The sequence below is a fragment of the Anoplophora glabripennis genome, unplaced genomic scaffold (assembly GCF_000390285.2).
Source record: "Anoplophora glabripennis isolate ALB-LARVAE unplaced genomic scaffold, Agla_2.0 scaffold121, whole genome shotgun sequence".
NCBI lineage: Eukaryota > Metazoa > Arthropoda > Insecta > Coleoptera > Cerambycidae > Anoplophora > Anoplophora glabripennis.
In genome coordinates, this window is record NW_019416338.1 from 697015 (window position 1) to 721268 (window position 24254).

At 33.7% G+C, this 24254-nt stretch overlaps 1 protein-coding gene across 1 annotated transcript; it reads left to right on the top strand.

Annotated features, from left to right (window-relative positions):
- Positions 1 to 23103: 23103 nt before the first annotated feature.
- On the top strand, positions 23104 to 24135 carry LOC108909460 (mitochondrial import inner membrane translocase subunit TIM50-C-like). Its single transcript, XM_018713803.1, has one exon. The coding sequence runs from the start codon at positions 23104 to 23106 to the stop codon at positions 24133 to 24135; it is 1032 nt and encodes a 343-aa protein (XP_018569319.1).
- Positions 24136 to 24254: the final 119 nt, after the last annotated feature.

Consider the following 24254-nt stretch of genomic DNA (forward strand, 5'->3'; position numbering starts at 1 on the left):
AAACATTGTTGATCTTTACGTATCGACAATTAGGACAATTTGGAATACGTAAAACCCAATCATCATCAAAATAAAACATTTTACTCACTACTTGTGAAATTCGTACATTAGAAAAATATTTGATTAAGTCATGTTTGGCTCTGTTAAGATATTTTGACCTCTAGAACTTCCTATTAAGTTGTATTCTCAATAAAAAACTATTTGTTTAAATCTGTGTGATGTAAGTTTTGTACAGTAATTAAAATTTTATTTTATATACTTACTTTATTAATGTAATGCGTAATAAATTTCTCATAAGCCTACTGTGTTATAAAAACTAATCTATTTATTTTAACAATTTATATAAACAATCACGAGCAATACAAATAAATAATCGAAAGTATGTATGCATGCATCTGTTTATATACTTAAAATACCGATTTTTATGAAACTTTTCAGGAAAAAACAATATTTATGCAGTGTTTAGACGGCAACTATATTCATTTAGAGTTTTGTATATAAACAGCATTTATAAAATCTAATTTTAAAACTTTATTTCATTTTATTATATTTATATACGTAAGCACCTTAATAGAATTTAGTTAGACACCTGAGATGAAACTCGGTGGTTGTAAATACAACAAAGTTCAATTAGGGTAGTTTTTTCATTTTTTTAATAATCTCTTTCAAAAGATTTGTAATATATTCCTCAACTAATACTCAAATTTGTGTTTGTCCTATCACCGTTAATCCAGTCTAGTTATTTTAAATGTTCACCAGAATGTCAATTTATAATTTAAGATATTTGCTACAGTACGTTAATGACGTTATTGAAATCTATCAGTTGATACATATTAACAGACCTGTCAAAACGATATCTTAGACAAAAAACATAAAATACATCACAGAAATGAGACAACCCCCAAATTCAAAGCCAAAGGCTGTGCGGAACGGGGCTGCACTTGAAAAAATGCGGCGGACAAACACCCATTATTCATCGACATTGCCAGTGCCGACACCAGAGATCGAATATGGACCAGAATAGGAAGTCTAGCCGAGAAATGCTTGCCACCGTCCTCGACCGACTACACCATCGTGGCGTTACTACGCCACTGTGGTTTAGACTGGAGAAAGCGAATTTTTATCTTTTATCTTTATAATTTTAAATGTGGTTAGGAAATTGTGTTCTGGAAATATATGTGATGGAAAAAATATTTAAGAGCATATTTCTTGGATACCATTTTGTATCGACACTTGCGCAATGCAGGTTTGTTTTATAGTGTAATTCTTCTGAATAATATTATCTCTCCATCGGTTGTGATACCGTGAATTAGTAGAGTGTCGTAGAAGAATCCCGAGCAACTTCGCAAATCGGTAAGGATTCGAATCCAGAATCAACAACCACCCACAGTGCCCGAAAAAGCTCAAAACACAATCCGGTAGTGCAGGACATGCCCCAACTCAACGCATGAAGTTTATCGCTGACAGCACCGCCTGGATATCGAAGTTGTCACGCATCTTTCCAGTCCAAGGAAGCTCCAAAACGCTTTCAACACCTAAAGCTGCAAATGATATCAACAAACCGCCGGTACAAACGTCAGAAATGCCGCGAGGATCAAACTGATGTACCATGACAAGGCGAACAAGAAAAAATCCAACAGTCAGCCAAATTCCACGAAGGGTCGAAAATTCGAAGGGTTCCAAATTCGAAGAGGCTAAAAATTCACAGCCGATGCGAAAATCGATGCAGTACTTGATAGAGTCATCGCAACATATGATCAAACATCGACTTTGGTATTATCTGAATAAGTAATCAGGGCAACATTCTTGATCAGTACTCAGTACGCTAAGATTTTATGTTGATTGTATACACTTATTCGCTTTTATAAATTTATAAATTTTTACAATTTAAACAATTTACAATTGTCAAAAAGGTTTGTGAACCAAGGCTCACACTTAGGTCATCAATCTACTAATCTCCCGAAATAACTATGGACCTATGGTCAATAACATAGAAGCTCATTAGAAGTGTCCTACCAAAGTATTCAAGAAGTCCAAATAATCAAATTGTTTCAAGGGGTTAGTGGAGAGGACGGAATGCAAAGCTAGCTTGTGTAAACCACCTGTTTTTTTTAGAAATTTTAGAGTCAATATGTAACACATATATACCTAGTCGATTGGTTTGAGAGACGATTTGATGTATTTTCCCAACCCATTTGATGCCATTCAGATTGTTCACTATTCAGTCCCTTTGAACCNTTCCAAATTCGAAGAGGCTAAAAATTCACAGCCGATGCGAAAATCGATGCAGTACTTGATAGAGTCATCGCAACATATGATCAAACATCGACTTTGGTATTATCTGAATAAGTAATCAGGGCAACATTCTTGATCAGTACTCAGTACGCTAAGATTTTATGTTGATTGTATACTCTCATTCACTTCTATAAATTTATAAATTGCTATTCAGTTATTTACAAATTTTTACAATTTAAAACATTGACAAAAATGTTTGTGAGCTCACACTTATGTCATCAATCTAGTAATCCCCCGAAATAATTATGGACCTATGGTCAATAACATAGAGGCTCATTAGAAGTGTCCTACCAAAGTGCTCAAGAAGTCTAAATAGTCAATTTGTTTCAAGGAGTTATTAGAGAGGACGGAATGTAACGCTAGCTTGTGTAAACCACCTGTTTTTTTAGAAATTTTAGTCCATATGTAATACATATATACCTAGTTGATTGGTCTGAGAGACGATTTGATGTATTTTCCCAACCCATTTGATGCCATTCAGATTGTTCACTATTCAGTCCCTTTGAACCTACGAAACCGCCCGAGGTGCCCGGAATTCTAAATTACTGAAGCTCATCATGCTAAGACTCTCCACTGTTCATGAATCAGGTCCTTTGTAAGCCAAATCTCCAAATAAAGTGCCTCGCAGAATCGCCACATGTCCACATTTCAATAAGTACGCACTTACAATTCCCTGTATGGCACCGTACGTAATTATTACGCAACAATATTCTTTAGGAGTGAAAGTTGCCATTGTTACACTTTCGCATCACAATCTTACTTAACACGTCCGTATTTGCTGACCGAGTCACTGAACTAAATCTCCTGCGCACTTAACGCATATCCTGATATTGAAAAATCACAATGTGTAGAATTCAATTTATGGAAACATTCAAATTTAGTTTATGAGATGTGCAGACTTTATGACAATAAAAGCCAATGAAAAGTTTTATAATTGGATAGGGTCGAAATCGGTCTAATTTAGGTTGTGTTTCTATAACATTTATTTATATAAGTGCATTCTTTATATATCGAAAACTTGAAAATTACATTTTTAATAACTTCCATGTCAACGTTTAAGGAAGAAACTTCGGAACATATTTCGAGAGCACTCATATGAAACAAACGCTCGGTACATGAACCGTTAAATAAATTTTGGTAATTTATGACTCGTAAAATTTTAATATATACTACCCATTAAAAAGCCAGAGTAGCTATTAAAATCAGTTGTATGTGTCTCGGAGCGTTTTGTAGCGTAAATACCGAAACAAACTTTCCTCAAACTCCCGTCGGCGCCGTTGTAGACTACACCTTTGCGTAGGAAATTTTAAATATTTGTCATAACTGCGCCTAAATTTCAACGTTAATAAAATAGGCTTTTTAGGGTTCACCCCGCAGCACCCTCGACAGGTATGGGGGTTACCAGGAATTTTCAGCACGTACGCGTTGATATGCCGCCACCGGTTACAAACGTCGCGTCGATGTCCCAATATCTCAGTCCAAAAAAGGGCATATCTCCCATTAATCATTAAAAGTAATAATTACGGAAAACTATTAACTTTAAAACGCCATTTCGTATCAAGTCAACCCAATCGCATTTCACGTTGTTGGATACAACAGTATACAGGGTGTTAATGAACTTATGTTAAAAATTTAGAGGGGTGAAGGAGGAACAAAAACTGAGTTAACTGTCACAAACTTGTATCAGAAGTTTAAGGTCATAGAGGGAAAAACTAATTAAAAATGTTATTAAAACTATTTTGGAACTGCTGAAATACATGTATTTTATCACGGCGAGTACTTACAAAAAATTCTATAATACTTTTAACGAGTTTGTAGGTTTCTTGTGAAGCCGGACTGTATTCAAAAGTCAGTAGTTGTAGTAAAAGTTGTAGTGATTGCTGTGCTGTTTTTCTAGTACATTTAATAGCCGTATTTCCAAGTTTTCTTTTGAAAATGACGCATTTATTTAGCAATCACAATATTATGATATGCTCATAATTTATGGCGAAACAAACGAAAATGCCCACAGAGCTTGTCAAGTGTACCGTGCAAAATATCCTGAACGACGTGCCTCCGCGCTGTGAACATTCGCTGCTGTAACGCAAAGAGTTTTGGACACCGGTGAGATACAACCACGTCGATGTCGCGACGGTAGCCCAGGGTGACCACCAAGAATCTTAAATATCGAGGAGATGATTTTAGATCTCGTCGAAGAAGATCCGCATCGTAGCACCATTAATATCGCACAGAAAGTCAATACTTCGCACCCTGTTTCGTGGTGGACATTACGAGAAGCTCAGTTGTACCCATTTCATATTCAACGTGTTCAATCGCTTACTCCTGAGGATTTTCCACTACTTGGAGATTTTTGCTAATGGTTGTTTCAGGAACATGCAAGAAATCCTCAATTTACAGCGCAAATACGTGTTACAGATGAAACATGTTTCAGTCAAAAAGGTGTACGTAACGTCCACAAGACTCACCACTGGACTATCGAAAATCCACACGAGATACGTCGCGGTGCCTTTTAGCAATAGTTTTCAGCGAACATGTGGGCCGGTATCGTTAATGATACTTTAATAGGCCCTTTTTGAAGGCTTTTTTAATAGGCCCTTACTTAGAAGCTTAGACGGTGCTTCGTATGTAGATTTTTTGCAAAATCGCTTGCCGTAGTTATTGACGTGCCATTAAATGTTCGATAAAATATGTGGTTACTGCATGAAGGAGCTACCGCTTACATTTTTCGGAGATTGCGCGACTTTCTAAACATTACCTTCCCCGATTGCTAGATAGGCCGCGGCAGCCTGACATAATGGACATGTGACCAAAATATTTGAGTTCATTAACACCCTATAGATTTCCACTGAAATAAAGCACAGAAGATTTCTGAATCTATTAACACATGCTTTGGTCTAGCTGTCTGCATGTCACTTTATGGGTTTCCATTATCATGGGCTCGCTGAACGAGGTAAACAAATCTTCGAGGTTCTAGAATTTATTCTTTCACAACAGCGTTCCGTTTAGAACCTAGATACTTGTACGGAATTTTGAGGAGATTCTCCGTAATTTAAAATTATTTCCACAAGTTGGAGGATGTAGCAGATAATAATTTGTACATGGTTTAATGATATAACTATATGTTCTAATGGTATATTTTACGCGTAACACTTCTATTTTTGAATATTTATATTAAATGTCAGTCCTTAACATTGTTTATATCAGAATAGACATTGCTTGTCATTATATGCTAGATATGTGTATATTGAGTGTCACTTTTTCTGTGAAATAATTAAACAGTAATTGAATTGTTATATAAACTTATAGCGATGTTTAAGGGTATAATATATCTGACAATTATGTATCAACAACTTCATTGTAAGTTTATATTACCTTAAAAAAAACTACTCACCTTCGTATTATTTCTTAATAGATACTCATACAAGAGAGACAAAATTATTAACGATCTAGTTCCAAATTTAAATAATTATCGTTAAGTGCTATGAAAAATAAATCACGATGACGTGATAAAAATAGCTCTATTTTACGTACATTTATATTACCGTTTAGCGAAAGAAAAAAATCTATTTCACGACTAAGTACTCAATATTGCAGAGTGAAAAGTGTATTAAACTGAAGTACAAAAATTGGTAATATCAGCCATGCACCTAACAAATAAAAGATTTATTACCTTTCGCTCCAATCCCTTTTCTCATATAATGCATAAGTTTTGAACGAATTTATTTGGCTATTGGTTCGACATATGTAATGCGTATGTACTCGCATAAACACTTTTAATACCAGCGTTAATATAAAATAGGTTAGAATTAGGTTAGGTACTTTTCGGACGATGGTTACAAAAACTTGAATGCGGCAAATATCATCGCTTACTTCCTTTTTATCCTCAGAAAAATTACATCTTGTCTTATTTGAAAAGTAAAAGATTTATTTTTTTGACCAAAATAAGAAGTTTATTTCAAGGAGAGAGAAAGATAAATATGTCTGCATCAAAGAAACGCAGTAGATTCAGCTTTCCAATCTAAAGTGGTGAAATTTTGAAATTTTAGTTTTTAAATCGAGCTTCTGAGGACAGTGTATTTTAGTCTGCCCAAACAGAAACCATTGTTATAAGAAGCAACTGTGTTTACTAGTTCTTATATTCAATTAAAGAGTATTAAAATGAAATAAATACTGTTCACAAATAAAAAGTTTTCTAAGGTTAAGATTTATAGATTGTAGAGGCCTACATTTTATTATATTATTTTTTTTTTTAATAAACATATAGTAAAAACTATTGCTACTACTTACGTATTACTATTATTATTTTCTAAAATATTCTTTATAATAATTATACATTATCATAAAAAGAAAAAATAATTAAATAAATACAGGGTGTCTCATAATTAGCTGCCATCCCTGAACAGGCCGATTCTATGATCAAAACTAAGTAAAAAAGTTCATATAAACATGGGTCCGGAAATGCTTCCTAAGGGCACAGGGACCCATTGAAGAGGGAGGAATGGAAATCATTTTTTTGCAATATCTCTCAATCGCGTTGTGATAAATGAATGAAATTTGGTATACACAGCTAAATTTTGATGAGCAATTTGATGGACTAATCCATTTATTTCCACAAGGTCCATTGGGGTGGGTACGGGGGGGCCCTTGGTACTTTGCGTGTGTAACTTTTTCATCTTTGACTTTTTAACAAATTGGACAGCAAATTCCGTTTTCCCGAACTGTTTTACGTTAAAAAGGTACTCTTGTTTCAAATCGTTATCTTTAACGGTTTCTGAGAAAATCGCTCTTGAATTAATCCCACTTTGGTCAATTTCATAGTAATTTAAACAAAAAATAATAATAATAATTTAATACGTAATCAGTAATACACATTATTGATGTAGAACAATTATGATATGATGATTTGTTTATGGCTTTTGCGATGGTAATGCTGCGCGGCAGAACGCGAGTACGGCAGAAGGTTTCCAAACAGAAGGCTGACATCAAGGAGGACATTCCTCACTGTATTCCGCAATTTAGCTGCAACCGTCACTTTTCGAAGGGATCATAAGATGGAAACTTAATTTTGATAACAGACAACAAGCTATTTTAAAAACTGTTCAAAAAACCCTCCACCTTCTCTGATACAAAGTCTTGCCCTACGTGTAACACTTCTCGAAGCTATTAAGATGCTAAAACGGTTTTGACGAATTTCATTGGCTGCATCATTGATACGCTGCAGCAATTCCTCACGGGTATCGACTTCGGTGGCGTAAACTTTTTGATTTAGATATCCCCAGAAAAAGAAGTCCAGCGGGGTTAGGTCGGGAGAACGCGGCGGCCAAGCTACCGGTCCGTGCCTCCCTATCCACCGTCCAGCGAAATTTTCGTTTAGGAAATTTAGAACATTGCGACCACTATGTGCCGGGGCTCCATCGTGTTGAAAAAACATGTTACGTCGTAAATTTAGAGGCAGATCATCGAGAATTTGGGGAAGATTTTCTTGAAGTAAGTTTAAATAAAGATTTGAATTGAGACGTTGTGGAATTTCAATAGGTCCAATCAGAGTGTCGTGAATTATTCCCGCCCATAAATTTATGGAAAACCGTTGCTGGAAGTTTGTTCTCCGAACAACATGTGGGTTCTCTTCTTCCCAATAATGAGAATTATGAAAATTTAATTTTCCATTTCGGGTAAAAGTAGCTTCGTCACACCACAAAATTTTGGAAGCTTGCTCGTTGTCCAGCGACAAAATCCAGCGACAAAATTGCATACGTGGCGCAAAATCTTCTGGTATCAAGCCATGTACACGTCGATAGTGATAGGCATGTAGACCTTGTCGCTTTAATATTCTTCCAACCTGAAATGTTAGTAGCACATCTAATCAATTCTGTTAAGGAAATCTTTAAGATATGTAGTACCGTTGGCCGAGGAACATTTATTTGCCTTGAAATGTTCCGTATGCTAGTCGTAGGATCTTGTTCAATAGCGTCAAGGACCTCCGCTTCCCTATTAATCCTGGGACGTCCTTGACCCGGTGCCTTTCGAAAAGTGGCGGTTGCAGCTAAGTTGCGGAATACCGTAGGGAATGTCCTCCTTGATGGCAGCCTTCGGTTTGGAAACCTTCTCCCGTACTCGCGTTCTGCCGCTGCAGCATTACCATCGCAAAAGCCATAAATAAATATCATATCAACTAACTCTTGTCCCGTAAACTCTTCCATTTTTTTCGCTTAGAACTATTAAATTGGCAATCGGGTTGACAATACTTTGACATAAGAATACCTTGATAATTTTGTTTAAATTACTATGAAATTGACCAAAGTGGGATTAATTCAAGAGCGATTTTCTCAGAAACCGTTAAAGATAACGATTTGAAACAAGAGTACCTTTTTAACGTAAAACAGTTCGGGAAAACGGAATTTGCTGTCCAATTTGTTAAAAAGTCAAAGATGAAAAAGTTACACACGCAAAGTACCAAGGGCCCCCCCGTACCCACCCCAATGGACCTTGTGGAAATAAATGGATTAGTCCATCAAATTGCTCATCAAAATTTAGCTGTGTATACCAAATTTCATTCATCTATCACAACGCGATTGAGAGATATTGCAAAAAAATGATTTCCATTCCTCCCTCTTCAATGGGTCCCTGTGCCCTTAGGAAGCATTTCCGGACCCATGTTCATATGAATTTTTTTACTTAGTTTTGATCATAAAATCGGCCTGATCAGGGTTGGCAGCTAATTATGAGACACCCTGTATACGGGGTGCCCCGGTACTTGCTACAAAAAACTCGAGTAGAAATAGATGAGGTTAAAATAATATCAGTTCTTCATATAATTCTTTTTTTTTTTCATACGGGCCTTCGTTAACAAGTTACGTGCCCTCAAAGGTGAAAATTAAAAAGTTACTTTTATTTACAATCACTAAACTATTAACTTCAGCAAGATGCAAATTTGGTGATCGATGACACATGCGTATAGCTTGTTTTTGATGTTGTAAGTGAAACTTCATTGTGCCCAGAACACCAGGGATGGACTATGTCCAGTGGTTAACAAACCATTATTTTTGCATGGATGACAATCGCAATCTGTCTGTATCAAAAATAAGTTCCCTCAAGAATTTGCCAACGATAATGCCCTTTCATGCCGGTAAAATTAACAGTTTAGGAAATATTTGTGATTTTATGTCATGATGCACATCGTGTGGCGCCTCCACCATTTTTGTTTTTAATTTTTAATCGGACATAATTACTATGTAGAATAGAATTTATTTTGGTACTTTAGCAGTAATATATCAATTTTTGTTTAATAACCATACATTTTGAAAATTGTTCAAAGTTGTTTCCATGTGCTAATAAACACGCTTCCAAACGACGGTCAAGATTCTGTCACCAAAAACACCACTCCACACATTCACTGAAAACCGTTGCTGGGACCGAGATCTCTACAACGTGAAGGTTTGCATCACACAAATGGTGAATGCGGTGAAAATTTAGTATGCCGTCTCCAGTAAAACAACATTCACCCGTAAAAAGCACCTTGCTAGTAAAATTCGGATTTTGTGCTATTTGATGTCGAAACACTGACAAAATTCCATACGGAGCTGAAAATCATTGTTCCCGTAGTACACGCCACACGGTACTGTTAGTTTTATACGCCGCCCAAGTAATACTGCAACACACAACGCACGTGCACAAGATGTACAGGGTCGACTTGCATTTATGGTTAATTTTCTTAATTGATATTCTCGAAAACAGAAGTATTTAGACCAGCAGTNAAATCATTGTTCCCGTAGTACACGCCACACGGTACTGTTAGTTTTATACGCCGCCCAAGTAATACTGCAACACACAACGCACGTGCACAAGATGTACAGGGTCGACTTACATTTATGGTTAATTTTCTTAATTAATATTCTCGAAAACAGAAGTATTTAGACCAGCAGTTGCTTAATAAAAGTCATTTATTTTCGTGCCCTCTATCACCCTTTTCAAGGAACTTACTTCAGAAACACCTTGTATATTAAGCTGGCTCCGGATGATACGGTCATTCGCCAAACATCGACAATTTATTCATTAGCTAGAACTAGAAATGAAGAACACCCCGTATCTTATAAATAAATAAAGACATTGACACGGGATTTTCACCGTTCAATTTTTCTCGAAAATGGAATCATAAACTACTTTTTGGCAATCTCAGAAAATATGAAATATCTAGAAGTATAGGTATCCTAGTAAAACAATTTTATACAACACGCAAAATTAAAATGATGATAAAATGAACGTGGTCTAATCGAATATAGATTTACTTCCACTAGATATTATAAACTTTGATATTACTTGCTTTCCCATTATTTAATTATCCATTGTATTATATATTACCCAAATCTAACAGGCAAAATGGCTATATAAAAAGCTGCTATAAAAAATTTTACAAGCTTACACATACACATTTACTTTTACCTTTAGTTATAAAATGTTTTCCGTTTCGCGTCATAGAACACAGCAAGCACTTCACTACACAAATTCTACCGCCTTTCACAATTTCATCACAATTGTTTTAAAATGTATTCACAAACACATTTGTACAATTTTCATCCATTTACAAGTTCAGCGAACTAACTTTTAGGAAAACAGATGCACATAACTCCAACAGTAACTTCGATTATGTTGGATCTGTATTGTGACACACTTCCCCATTGTATAAAAACAGCGAATAAAAACTCATACCGCTTTTTACTTGATACAGTCATACGAAATAAGTACTAAAGGCTTGATTCCACTGAGGCGACATATTGCACGCCACATAATGTCTTTGACTCATACAACACACTAAGTAAGTACTGTTGTTTGTAGTATGTATTATATGAACACAAGAATAATTTACACATTTCCTGACATACCTATACAAAATTTCGATTCATCCGCGTCAAGTTTTTAAACAAACCTACATTAGCACAAATTTCCTGAAAATGTCAGTGCGTCTTTTTCAACCAACTAACTACTTATTATATTATTTCCTTCTTAATTTTCTTTTTTTTCATTTTCCTCTGTTACCTATTAGGTACCAAATATGTAGTTGATGCCAATGTTTCCGAAGACATGACGTAAATTACTGAAATGAAATGGATCCTTCCTTTGGCATCTCCAATGGTATTGGCTTAGCCGTGTGCTACAAATACGCTTTTGAGATTAGGTGGAGTTTCGACATTGTGGTACCATTTGTTATGCAACTTGAACAGACTACTTCAGAAAACATGTGGCATGCTATACAGGGATGGCCAGAAGTACGGAATAAAATTCATATCTTCTGAATGAGTTAATTTTTTTTAAAACGCCGAAACACGTTAACTGATTTTGATTTTTTCCCATCTTTCGGTTATATAATAATTAATTTTTCTTCAACCCCCTAACCCCCAGCTACCCCTACTTTTTTTTTCAAATGGAAACATAAGGCATGAGGGGGCTCGTTGAAAAGCTTATAGAAAACCGAATCCAGCCATACCAAATAAACAAGTTTTATTTTTTCAATAACAAGTTTTTTTTCATTTAGAAATTGAAACAACTAGATAATTTACAAAAATAAACTCAATGTCGCAAATGCTGAAAATGTCCTCCATTCACTATTTGGCATTCTCCAAGACGATAGTAAAAGCTGTCCACAGCATTCTGAATGACTTCAGCTGGTAAATTATGCATCTCCGCCCTAATCTTGTTCTTTAAATTCTCAATATTATCCGGTCTGTCCTGGTAGACTCTTTCTTTCAAATATCCCCAAAGAAAATAATCCAGGGGTGTTAAGTCGGGGGATCTTGGCGGCCATTCAACTGTACCCCGTCTACCAATCCAGCGATTTGGAAACATTTCATCTAAGTATCTTCGAACATCAATACCAAAATGTGGGGGAGCGCCATCTTGTTGGAACCAAATTCTTTCATTCGGTATATCTGGATCAATTTCATGAGGGAAAATCACAGCTAGAGCAGGTATCAGGTCAAATGTTAGGAAATCCAGGTAGCGTGCGGCAGTAAGATTTTCTTCAAAAAAGAATGGGCCCAAGATTCTGTTGTTGATGATACCTGCCCATACATTAACTTTTTGTGGATGCTGCGTATGCGATTCGCATGTCCAGTGTGGATTTTCCTGGGACCAAAAGCGATAGTTGTGCCTGTTAACCACTCCATTTAAATAAAACGTAGCTTCATCCGAAAAAAGTACGTCTCGTTGAAAACCATTATTGTCGTCACACCGTCTCATCATTTCCTCACAAAATTGTAATCGCCTATCATAATCGTCTTCCAAAAGCTCTTGGACAAGACATACCTTATAGGGGTGGTATTTCTCTTGTTTCAGAAACATTCGAATTGCAGTTCGAGAAGCATCGTGATTGCGGGCCAATGAAACAGTTGAAGTATGAGGATTTTCAACAAGTTCTAATGCAATGTCTAATTTCTTTTCTTCATTCAAAGCACGTGCCCGTCCAGTTTTGGGCAAAGTCTGTACTGTACCGTGTTCCTCAAATTTGTGAAATATTTTACTAACTGTCCCTTGCGAGATTTGGTTTTCGGGATATTTCGCATTAAATAAATCGCGCACTTCAGCCTGACTTCTTATTTTGTCTCCACATCCAAGCAATATCAAGATTTCGATGCGTTGCCTTTCCGACAATACCATTGCAATTCAGTAAATAACTTGATTTTGACACAATAGTAACGTTTCGAACTCCAATTTACAACTAAAGCGAAAAATTAACCAGAAAGCCTGGCAAGTAAGTGGTGCCAAAAAAACGCAACATAAAAAATATATCTTTTTTGCGTTAGCAGTGATAGGTACAGTTTCAAATTCTTTATTTTATTCTGTGCAAATTCATGGAGGATAACACTGAAGATAATTAAATTTTATTTCACTTGTTAAGTAGGTGTTTTATACAACCCTAAAAACCTTGCTATTGAAAAAATAAAACTTGTTTATTTGGTATGGCTGGATTCGGTTTTCTATAAGCTTTTCAACGAGCCCCCTCATGCCTTATGTTTCCATTTGAAAAAAAAAGTAGGGGTAGCTGAGGGTTAGGGGGTTGAAGAAAAATTAATTATTATATAACCGAAAGATGGGAAATAATCAAAATCAGTTAACGTGTTTCGGCGTTTTAAAAAAATTTACTCATTCAAAAGGTATGAATTTTATTCCATACTTCTGGCCATCCCTATATAACGAGCGTTCAAATAAAAACGTGGTCAAGTTGGTTCTGAAAATTTGGACGTAGGGCGTAGCGTATAGCAAATGAACTTAAACGTTATCTATTAAAGCGCTATATCGCCGCTATCAATTTGAATATTTTCGTTTTAAAAAGCGTTTAAAATGGTGTTTTCTCAAGAACAAAAAGTGTTTATCATAGAGTCCTACTTTAGAAATGGACGCAAGATTGATGGAATATGGAAGTATTCTATTGAGGAATGTTTCATAGAATTTCAAAATCAATTTCCCGGCGTTGTTGAGTACAAAATTTTTCAAAGTGCAGTTCAGCGTTGTGTTAATGTTTTTCGTGAAACGGGCAGTGTAACAAGAAAAGAAGGAAGCGGCCGACCTAAAAAGCGGACTGAAGAATTAAAAGAAAATGTCCAACAAATAATGGAAAATGCGCCAAGAACTTCTGTACGTGTTTTATCACAAATGGTGGGAGTATCAGTCGGTACCTGCCACACAGTGTTAAAAAAAGATTTGCGTTTGTTCTCCTATCGTTTAACTTGTCAGCAAGAACTTCATGAAGTTGATTTTCCGCGACGGGCTGTATTTTGTGAATGGTTTTTAAACAACTACGGTGAACTTCATAATATCACCTTTTTTTCTGATGAAGCCTGGTTTCATTTAAGTGGTTACGTAAACTCACAGAATATGAGAATGTGGTCTTCTGAAAAACCAGATAACTTTTTTGTCGAGGGCCCTCTACACGCTCAAAAAATTGGAGTTTGGTGTGCTCTCAATCGAAGGAGGATTTATGGACCTATTTTTTTTAATGGTACTCTTACTGCGCAAAGGTATAGAGAAGAAATTATCGCTCCTTTTGTTAACCAGCTGGAAGAAAACGAAATTACAAACTTTTACTTTCAACAAGATGGCGCAAGGGCACATACGGCAGGCGAGACGATGAATATGTTGAGGGAAGTTTTCCAAAATCGACTAATAAGTCTCAATGCTGAACATGAATTTCCACCGAGGTCATGTGATATTACGCCGTGTGATTTCTTTTTGTGGCCTTACCTTAAAAACACTATTTTTGAACTGCCTATTCCTGATTTAAACCATCTGCAGGCTCGACTTATAGACAAGATTCGTGAAATTAACAATACCCCGAGCATCTTAGAAAATGTCTTTAATTCTTTGAGGAACAGGTGTGAAAAGTGCTTGGAACAAGGAGGGGGACACTTTCAGCAGCTGCTTTAATTTATTGTTATAACAAGGAGGGGGACACTTTCCGCAGCTCCTTTAATTGTTTGTTATTGTTATCACGATTATTCTTTAAAATAAAGTTATATAGTCATTAACGTTATTGAAACTGACAGCTGCTATACAGCTCGTTGAGAAATGAGGTTAAGTTGGTCGCTATAAGCTACTCCCTACGTCCAATGTGTCAAAGCCAACTTCGACCACGTTTTTATTTGAACGCTCGTTATTTTCTAGTGTTGCCTTCATGTCATCCAACATTTTAATAACTTTTTTTTAACTTATTCCATTGTCTTCTTAATATGATGCATAGCTCTTCTTTTGAAAAAAGAGAATACAAAGCTATAAATAAAATGTTGTTTAACTATAGAGTCTGAATCAGTTCCATTTAGAAATCATAATAAAAATTAAAAAAAATTTATGTCCGTTAATTAATTGAGGAGGCTATTCCAAATTTATTAAAACTAACACAAATGTTTGCTGTTTTTAATTACATTTCCCAACAAAATTGCTTCAAAACGTGTTTACATGAAAGGCGGATAACATAAATGATTAAAATTTATTAAAATGGAAGCACGGTGAATGTTCTTTCATATTTTTAATTGCTTAACACATTTATTTCCTAAACAAATAAAAACAGCAATTTTCTTTGCTGTTAAATAATTTCATATTTAAGGTTTTGGAATCTAATTAAATTTTTAATTTAGAATTAAGGAACCACCGCTGAAGAAAATCGTAAGTAGAATATGGAATACATACATGTATGTTTTGAAGAGTGCTGTAATATTTCACCGACATATTTTTCTCTGAGTTTTTTTCTCAAACATTTTTCTCTGACCAAAAATTCATACGAATGTAGGCCAGCAAACTATTCGTTTTCGATATACAGGGTGGTAAAGCTTTATTACTCTTTCTTTTTCTGGTTATTTTCTTTTCTAAAACTTAAATTTTATATATTCAACACTTATGTACTAATCTAACACTTTGTTTAGGACCACAACCACCTCTAGTCTCTCTGAGATTTTTTATTGCGACGATATTGTCTCTACTTTTCAGAAAATACTCTGATAATAATTTTTATATTTTTTTCTTTAAATTTTTTATCCAGCGAATGTTATGGCACATTGATTTCCATAACTATATACATACACGTACAAGACGTACATACCTATTTATTATATAATATAGATATCATTTTATAGAAATAGATAGTTTGGAGATCGATATTTTATAAATTAGACAAAAATAAAAAATGAGTATGGCATATTAACGATTATCTCTTAAAACTATCCCTAACGTATGACGTAGGAGTTGATAATAAATTTTTATCAAGATGCTCTAAGTTTAAGTTTAAAATATTAATAAAAGAGGTCAAAATACTTTTAAGATATTGTAAAAAATATATGCACCTACCATCACCTTTTATATGGGTACATTTTACTTATTAACTATTATAAAAATATTATTATTATTATTTTCTGACAAAATGTAATACTATTTTCCCAATTTTCGAAAACTTTTACATAAAAAATATCAATTTTATTACCATAGATCAATTTTCAATCCTTAAGTTTTATTATTTTTTTATTATTTTGTTATATATTTCCAGTCTAAAACGGTTTTGAATTGGTCGTACCTACTGTATGTTTGTAATGTTTTGTACTGGATTCAATACAAAAAATTTTCTGAAGCTAGAATTTTAACTCAGGACTCAATTTCTTAAATACAAGATCTTTTTCTGCTATTTCTAAGTATTATATAAAATTTAAAAAAGCTTAAAATCAAGTCAAGTCGTGAAATCTTAGTTGTGAGAATCTTTTGAAAATCATGTAGAGCACCATTATTTTTTAAATATAAGATAGTTAATATAAAACACACTGGATGTACAAAACAATTTTATAAAGTACATTAACCAGCACTTAATTATTCTTTTATTCGCGATATTTTCATTTTTAACACAAACTTAGTCATTTCCGATGCAATGAATAGAGCAATCGGTATGTTACTACGTGCGAACATCAATTTATATGACAAGTCTTGACAGTAAACGGAAAAAATGAAGACAGTAATGCTACATTATTAGCCACGTTAACGTTTCCAAAATAACTGCTTTATGTCAAACTAAAAGCTTGTGATGGGCAACAAACCGTTCTAAATTTATAATTTGTCATGATCTCCGCAGACATTTTCTCAGAAACAGTGAAATATTTCCGTCAGATATTTTTTCTATCAAAAATTAATAGATGTAAAAACGCAACTACATATTTTTTAAGTTAGTTAATTCATGTAGGTAGGTACTACACAGAATTCATAATTCTGTTTTATAGATATAATCCTTTGATCCTTGTCTAGGAAATTTTTATGAGACTACTGACATATGATGAACTCCTAAATATCAAAAAACGATTATCGTTTTGAAAACACGTTTCCCTTTTTTTATAAAAAAAAAATATTTTTTGTTAAAATAAAACTCTTACTTAAATGTCTCAAAAATCGACATAAACGCTTTTGAAAACAATGTATGTTCAACTGCGGATAATAAAAACTTTCCATCCTAAATCGCTTATGACTGTTTATAAAACAAGGTTCTATGAATTTTGTTCCATAAACCTCTTGAAATGTGGGAACACCTGTAACTCATCTATCATTTTGAACAGTTACAATATAGTTATACAGTGTATCCAGATTCTAATGAACGCAAAGAAAATTTTTTATACTTTAAGATATTTAAAGGCGACATTAAAATACAAAAAGTGGTCTTAGATTGTCTATAGTGACTTTTAGCATAGATAATACATCAAAAAATAAGGACACCTTTTTATATATTTATTTGTCCAAAAGAAAATAAAGAAACAGGAAATAGAAAAGTAAATACTTCAGCTTTCTCTATTTATAGATTTAACAAGTTCTCTTTATTATTTCCGAGAAAGATGTATTTTTAAATTAATTTCATCTACTTTGACTACACATTTCGAATAAATTCCGTAAAACAAATACTTTAGTTGTGTACTTGAAAATATTTTAAATTTGTTTTTGATTAAGCAAATAAACACGGAAGAATTTAAAAGACCAAAAGGTACAACTTGCAAAAAAATTAATTGCTACGTCCAGAACTTATCTGTTTTAATTGTCAATCATTTGAATTTAAAATAATAAAAACTCGAACACAGCTCATTTTTCGAATAAAGTGAAATATACTTTTTTTTTTCCTGGAAACAATATGAATATTTAAATTATTTATTTCCCAAAATAATGGGTGCTGACAAAACTCTGAGATTGTCATTACGAGAACCCTCTAGTATGGCGTTAACCAATGGTGGGGACCATTGGTTAACGGAATTAGTGAACAAATTGGGTAAGTTATTAGCCCAAGTTTTCATCTATCAATATAAAATATCTTCCGAGGTATTTGAATAAATATGGTATTTTTAAAACACATTGTATCTCGGAAACTAAGCATGTCCAGGTTCATGTTCATGGAAATTTTTTGTCTTACTTTGATAAGTCAGGTTAGGTTTGGTGTGCCAAATTGAGGGACCCTGTATTAGAAAATTGCATCGTTTTCGACAGAATAGTCTCTTAAAAAAACAGCACATATTTTTTTGTCTGAAGGTTAATTCGATGCCTATACAGATATTTTAATATTGTTTTTAAACCCCAGCAATGAATATATCGTTTGGAATTTTTTGAAGAAATGTGGTACATACACTGAAAGAAATGCGCTTTATTCTTTATTAGAATTCTGTCATTATAAGACCATTATTTACTATATGTGACAGATATACAGGTGAATAGTGAATATAAAACGCGTATTGCTAGCACAGTTGTATAGTGACTATAAACCTTATTCTTTATTAAATTATTGTATAACTAGTATACAACGTTTTTTATACCCTGTACGAAATAATAGCAATAACTGTTATTAAAGTGTTCCATATCGTTATTAGAACATCTAGTACTGGTTATAAGTTTTATAATAATAAATGTATTAAACTGTCTCTATCTACTCTGTATGAGTTAAAAACATATGATATTACGTTTTCAAAAATTTTATTGTAGAACTGTAATTACAAGCTAAGGTTCTAATGTAAACATATAACAAACATTTAAATATTAAAAATAATGACAAATCGCTCCCAAAACTGTCCAGTTTATTTTCTTAGTAACGATGCCCCCGTACTTTCTCGTACTACATGAGAATTTGCACTATAACTCTTCCACCTTGAGAATGAAGCATCCCCTGAAAGGTTGAGCTTCTTCACTGAAAGAAATGGGCTTATTAAACTGTTTATCTAGAATAATGTGTATAGCGCATATTAAAACTTTTATAACCAATATACAACTTTTATTAAAAAAAAGCAATCATCTCCATACTCATTATTCAATCAGTTTAACTGGAAGGTGCTTAATACACCTTATGCATCTATGAAATAAAGGTTATAATGAATTACTTATACATTATTAGGTGTTATAGACTTTATATTCCAGTTGTATAGTAGGGAAGATTTGTTGTATAAAGACCAGTATCCGAATTTGTATATAACAATTGTATTAACAGAATTATTCGTTCTTATACTGAATATGTTTCCGTTTTTAACGTGTAAAACGCATCTTATAATGGTTAAGTGATCGTCACCTCTCGGTGCATAATCGGTTATGATCGTTGTTAAGTTATATTCATAGTCTTGTAATAATAATCATATGTCAGACCCGAGAGCGAAGTGCGCCGACTCAATAAGAAACCTGGCTATTCCAGCCGCTGATTTAGGGTTCGCCGCACGAGCTCATCCCTTCTAAGATTTCAGTAGCATGCTATGCATGAAGCAGAACGGTACTCAACTATCTTATACAGTCCACTTTTATTGTCCATACATGTTCAATCATTGTCAAAATAAACACACAAAACCACAACGTCTTTATTATCTTTACTCAAGAAGAGAAAATACAACAATCGTAAAATTTCCGACAGTCCGCTGTGCATCGACTTACACACGTCTAGTTTGATGAAAATGGACAGTATATGCACATGTTTTGTGGGATACATGATCATATCGCGTTGTGTGAAATGGAAAATTATTATGTAAGTATCTAACTGTTTTATGGCTTGTAATTGTTTTGTTTTTTCAAATGTAAATCTTGTCTAAATCTTAAAAATTATTATTTTGTAGGTCCTATTAGAAATCGCTGATGTTAAGTTTTACATAAGATGGAGGAACAGAAGGTTAACGGTGACAAAGAAGAGCATGGGTATAAAGTCAATCAACCAGAGGAAATAAAATTATATGGAAAGAAGCTCAACCTTTCTGGGGATGCTTCATTCTTAAGGTGGAAGAGTTATAGTGCAAATTCTCATGTAATACAAGAAAATACGGGTGCATCGTTGCTAAGAAAATAAACTGGACAGTTTTGGGAGCGATTTGTCATCATTTTTAATGCTTAAAAGTATGTTTTATGTATGTTTACATTAGAACCTTAGCTTGTAATTACAGTTATCCAATAAAATTTCTGAAAACTTAATGACATATGTTTTTAACTCATACAGAGTATACAACAGTTTAATACATTTATTATTATAAAACTTATAACCAGTACTAGATGTTCTAATAACGATATGGAATACTTTAATAACAGTTATTGCTATTATTTCGTAAAGGGTATAAAGAACGTTGTATACTAGTTATACAATAATTTAATAAAGAATAAAGTTTATATTCACTATACAACTGTGCTAGCAATACGCGTTTTATATCCAATATTCACCCGTTTAACTGTCACACATAGTATACAATAGTCTTATAATGGTATATAGAATTCTAATAAAGAATAAAACGCATTTCCTTCAGTGTTTTCTTCTAATTCTATTTCCTCTGGTTGATTGACTTTACCCATGCTCTTCTTTGTCACCGTTAGCCTTCTGTTCCTCCATCTTATAAAACTTAACATCAACGGTTTCTAATAGGGCATACAAGATAATAATTTTTAAGATTTAGACATGATTTACATTTGAAAAACAAAACAATTACAAGTCATAAAACAGTTAGATACTTACATAAATTTCCAATTTACACAACGCGATGTGATCAGGTATCCCACAAAACATGTGCCTACACTGTTTATTTTCATCAAACTAGTCGTGTAAATAGTCGATGCACAGCGGACTGTCGGAAATTTTATACGATCATAACCGATTATGCACCGAGAGGTGACGATCACTTAACCATTATAAGATGCATTTTACACGTTAAAAACGGAAACATAATCAGTATAAGAACGAATAATTCTGTTAATACAATTGTTATATACAAATTCAGATACAGGTCTTTATACAACAAATCTTTCCTACTATACAATTGGAACATAAAGTCTATAACACATAATAATGTATAAGTAATTCATTATAACCTTTACTTTATAGATGCATAAGGTGTATTAAGCACATTACCGTTGAATAATGAGTATGCAGATGAGTGATTTTTTTTAATAAAAGTTGTATATTTGTTATAAAAGCTTTAATATGCGTTATTCACATTATTCTAGATAAACAGTTTAATAAGCCCATTTCTTTCAGTGTAATAACTTTGGGGTTCCCGATTAACATGCTTGGATTAACGTGGATTATTTTAGGATAAAGAATTTATTAATATAGGTTTAAAAAAATTGAGATTTGTAAAAAATGAGTGACTATCTTTGTATTCATACCAGAATTAAAAAAAATTAAATATCAAGACAAAAACAAAAATTCTAAATTCTAAAGTTACTAAACTACTTCAACGCTGACACACTGTAGTCGATATGTACATAGAGAGTATAAAATCATGGATATTTAATACAAAAAGCTAGTATTTTCTAAATTTGATGTTCCTTTAGAAGCAATCGTAAGCACGAATGTAATTTTCGTCAACCAATTTGTGGAGTAGTGCAACAATAAAGTGAAATCTTGTCGCATTTTCATTAAAATGAACTAATTAACTTAGAACTTTAACACCAACTGCAAGACAGTCAGAACAGCTGAATAATGAATAGTAATACAATAAAGAGGAATTCATTCCCCGCGTTGGTTGTCACTTTAAAGGAACCCCTCGCTTGTGTACATCGGCGCGATAGAACCGACGCAACATCAAAATAAGCGCTGAAACTGAAATGAGTTAAATAATTCAGGCATAACCGCCCGCAACAAGTAAAAGTGACAATTAAGTGAATGTGCGACAGCCACCCTAATGCGTCAGAGATTTCGTAAGGGGGTGTAGATGCTTGTATGCCGAGGTCTTACCAACACTGAAACTTCATATAATATGCACGGGCACGTTCCACACATTAATTGGACCAGGTAAATTTGTTCGAAAATTGTATTCCACGACGTACTGAATAGCGCAAAACTTGGAGAGGCTCGACGACTGTGTAGATTGATGCGTTCATCAAGTAAACGTTACTACAATAGGACGGCTTCCTTTGCTGAAGTTCCGTATAAAATAAAATAAATTTAACCCTTTTGATTTTCATGTTTCATTGGAATTCTTCGAAGTAAAAGATGATGTAGTATACAGGATGTTTCATAATACTGTCTATACACCAAAAAATTCCCTAAAAAGTATTGTTTTTTAACCCCATTTTTGTGATTTTTTCGATTTTTACCATAATAATCATGATTCATTCGATTTGTAACCAGTCGTGTATTGTAAAAAATTTAATTACAGACATTTTTTTCCGCTTCCAACTTCGCCTAAAATCAACTCTTAAAAAGATACATAATTAAATAGGAAGAAAAATATATTGTGCCGTCAAAAGTTAAGCCCACGTTTTTTTTTATGCGCATAGAAAAAAAAATGTTCATTTCTAGTGATATTTGAAAACCAAAAAGCCAAAATTCGCCGTGGATATACGATTCACCCAAACCAAAACAGATACCGCCTGGTCTATTTTAATTAAGCGAGTTACAGGAAATAATTTTGCTTAATATTTTATTGTATTTGATAAAAAAAGAGCTATATTGAATCTTCCTCATAAAATTTTAGTGGGCATATAGCTAATATTTATGTATCTACTAAAATTAATCAAATATTGACTGGGCTTTTAAATTATTGAAATAAAAAAAAATGAAACATTCTTCTGCATAATTTCTTTATACGGAAACTCATCTGAGATTGGAAAACGCAAATAATTTTAATTGACTTTATTAAGACTAAAGCTTGTCTCCGTAAGTTATGTGAATGTCAACTTATGATTTTCAAATGTCAAATACTTATGTCAGAGATTTGGCATCGAATCAAAATTATTAATAAAACTTGCTTGCGAAGATTAAATGAATTTAAAACAGAGACTAATCAACCTGTAAGTAGTCAGAACATCACAACAGCAACAGAAAATGTAAAATGAATTTATAAAGCTATGAAAATGGCCCCGTACGTATTATTTGGCACATTACCGAAAATACTTAGACAAAGCTTTGTCGTTCAGCAAACTGTTAAACCTCTTGGAATCTATCACAATGCATTGTACTCCAACTTTACGAAAAATAATTTACCACCATCTGACAACGAATATGGAGAAAATTCCAAGAAAGGAAAGTCATGGAAAATATTGAAAACTATACTGCCCATTTTGGCAATATCAATAACATCTTCCCTGGCAATTTCCCTAGTTTTAACTCTTGGTGCTCCAGAGATAGATACAGACGGAAAGTTATTAAAAGACGACTTTTCCGATGAACCTGAACTAAGACAGTACCTAAAAAGAACCTACAGAGAGATGAAATATTACTTTAAACTCCTAGAGAGGCCGCGCATGGAGAAATTATTACCTGATCCTCTAGATCATCCATACAACCAACCAAAATACACGTTGGTAGTTGAACTAACCGATGTATTGGTACATGCTGAGTGGACATATTCTGTGGGATGGAGATACAAAAAACGTCCTTTACTGGAACATTTTCTAGAAGATTTAAAAGACAGCTACGAAATAGTATTGTTCACTACTGAACACGGACGAACTGTATTCTCTCTGATAGACGTGATCGATCCAAATAACAGAATAGCTTTTAAACTGGTTGGAGGCGCAACACGTTTTACAGGTTTAAGTCACGTAAAAGAACTAAACAAACTGAACAGAGATCTTAAGAAAGTTATATGCATAGATTGGAATGCTAAAAGATTAAAATACAACCCAGAAAATTTGCTGAAAGTTAAGAGGTGGATAGGAAACGACGATGACACTTCGTTGCTGGACTTGGCAGCGTTTCTAAAGATAATCACGAGTAGCCAAATTGAAGATGTAAGAGATGTTTTAAAGTATTACAGTAAATATAATGATCCGGTTGAAGCATTCAGAAGAAAGCAAGAGATGTTAATTGAGGAGCTTGAAAAAGCTGCTGCTAAAAAGGGGGATCGTCGCAGAACCCAATCCGGCTTTAAATTATTTAGTTAATGAATAATTTATATTAACTTTTTAAAATATACGATTTGTTTTCCGTGTAAAAATTAAATTGTGTGTATCTCTATTACAATTATAGTAATTATAATTATAATTATTATTATAATTATAAT

Excerpts from the sequence above, each read along its gene's own strand:
- LOC108909460 (XM_018713803.1), top strand. The coding sequence starts at position 23,104 with ATGGCCCCGTACGTATTATTTGGCACATTACCGAAAATACTTAGACAA.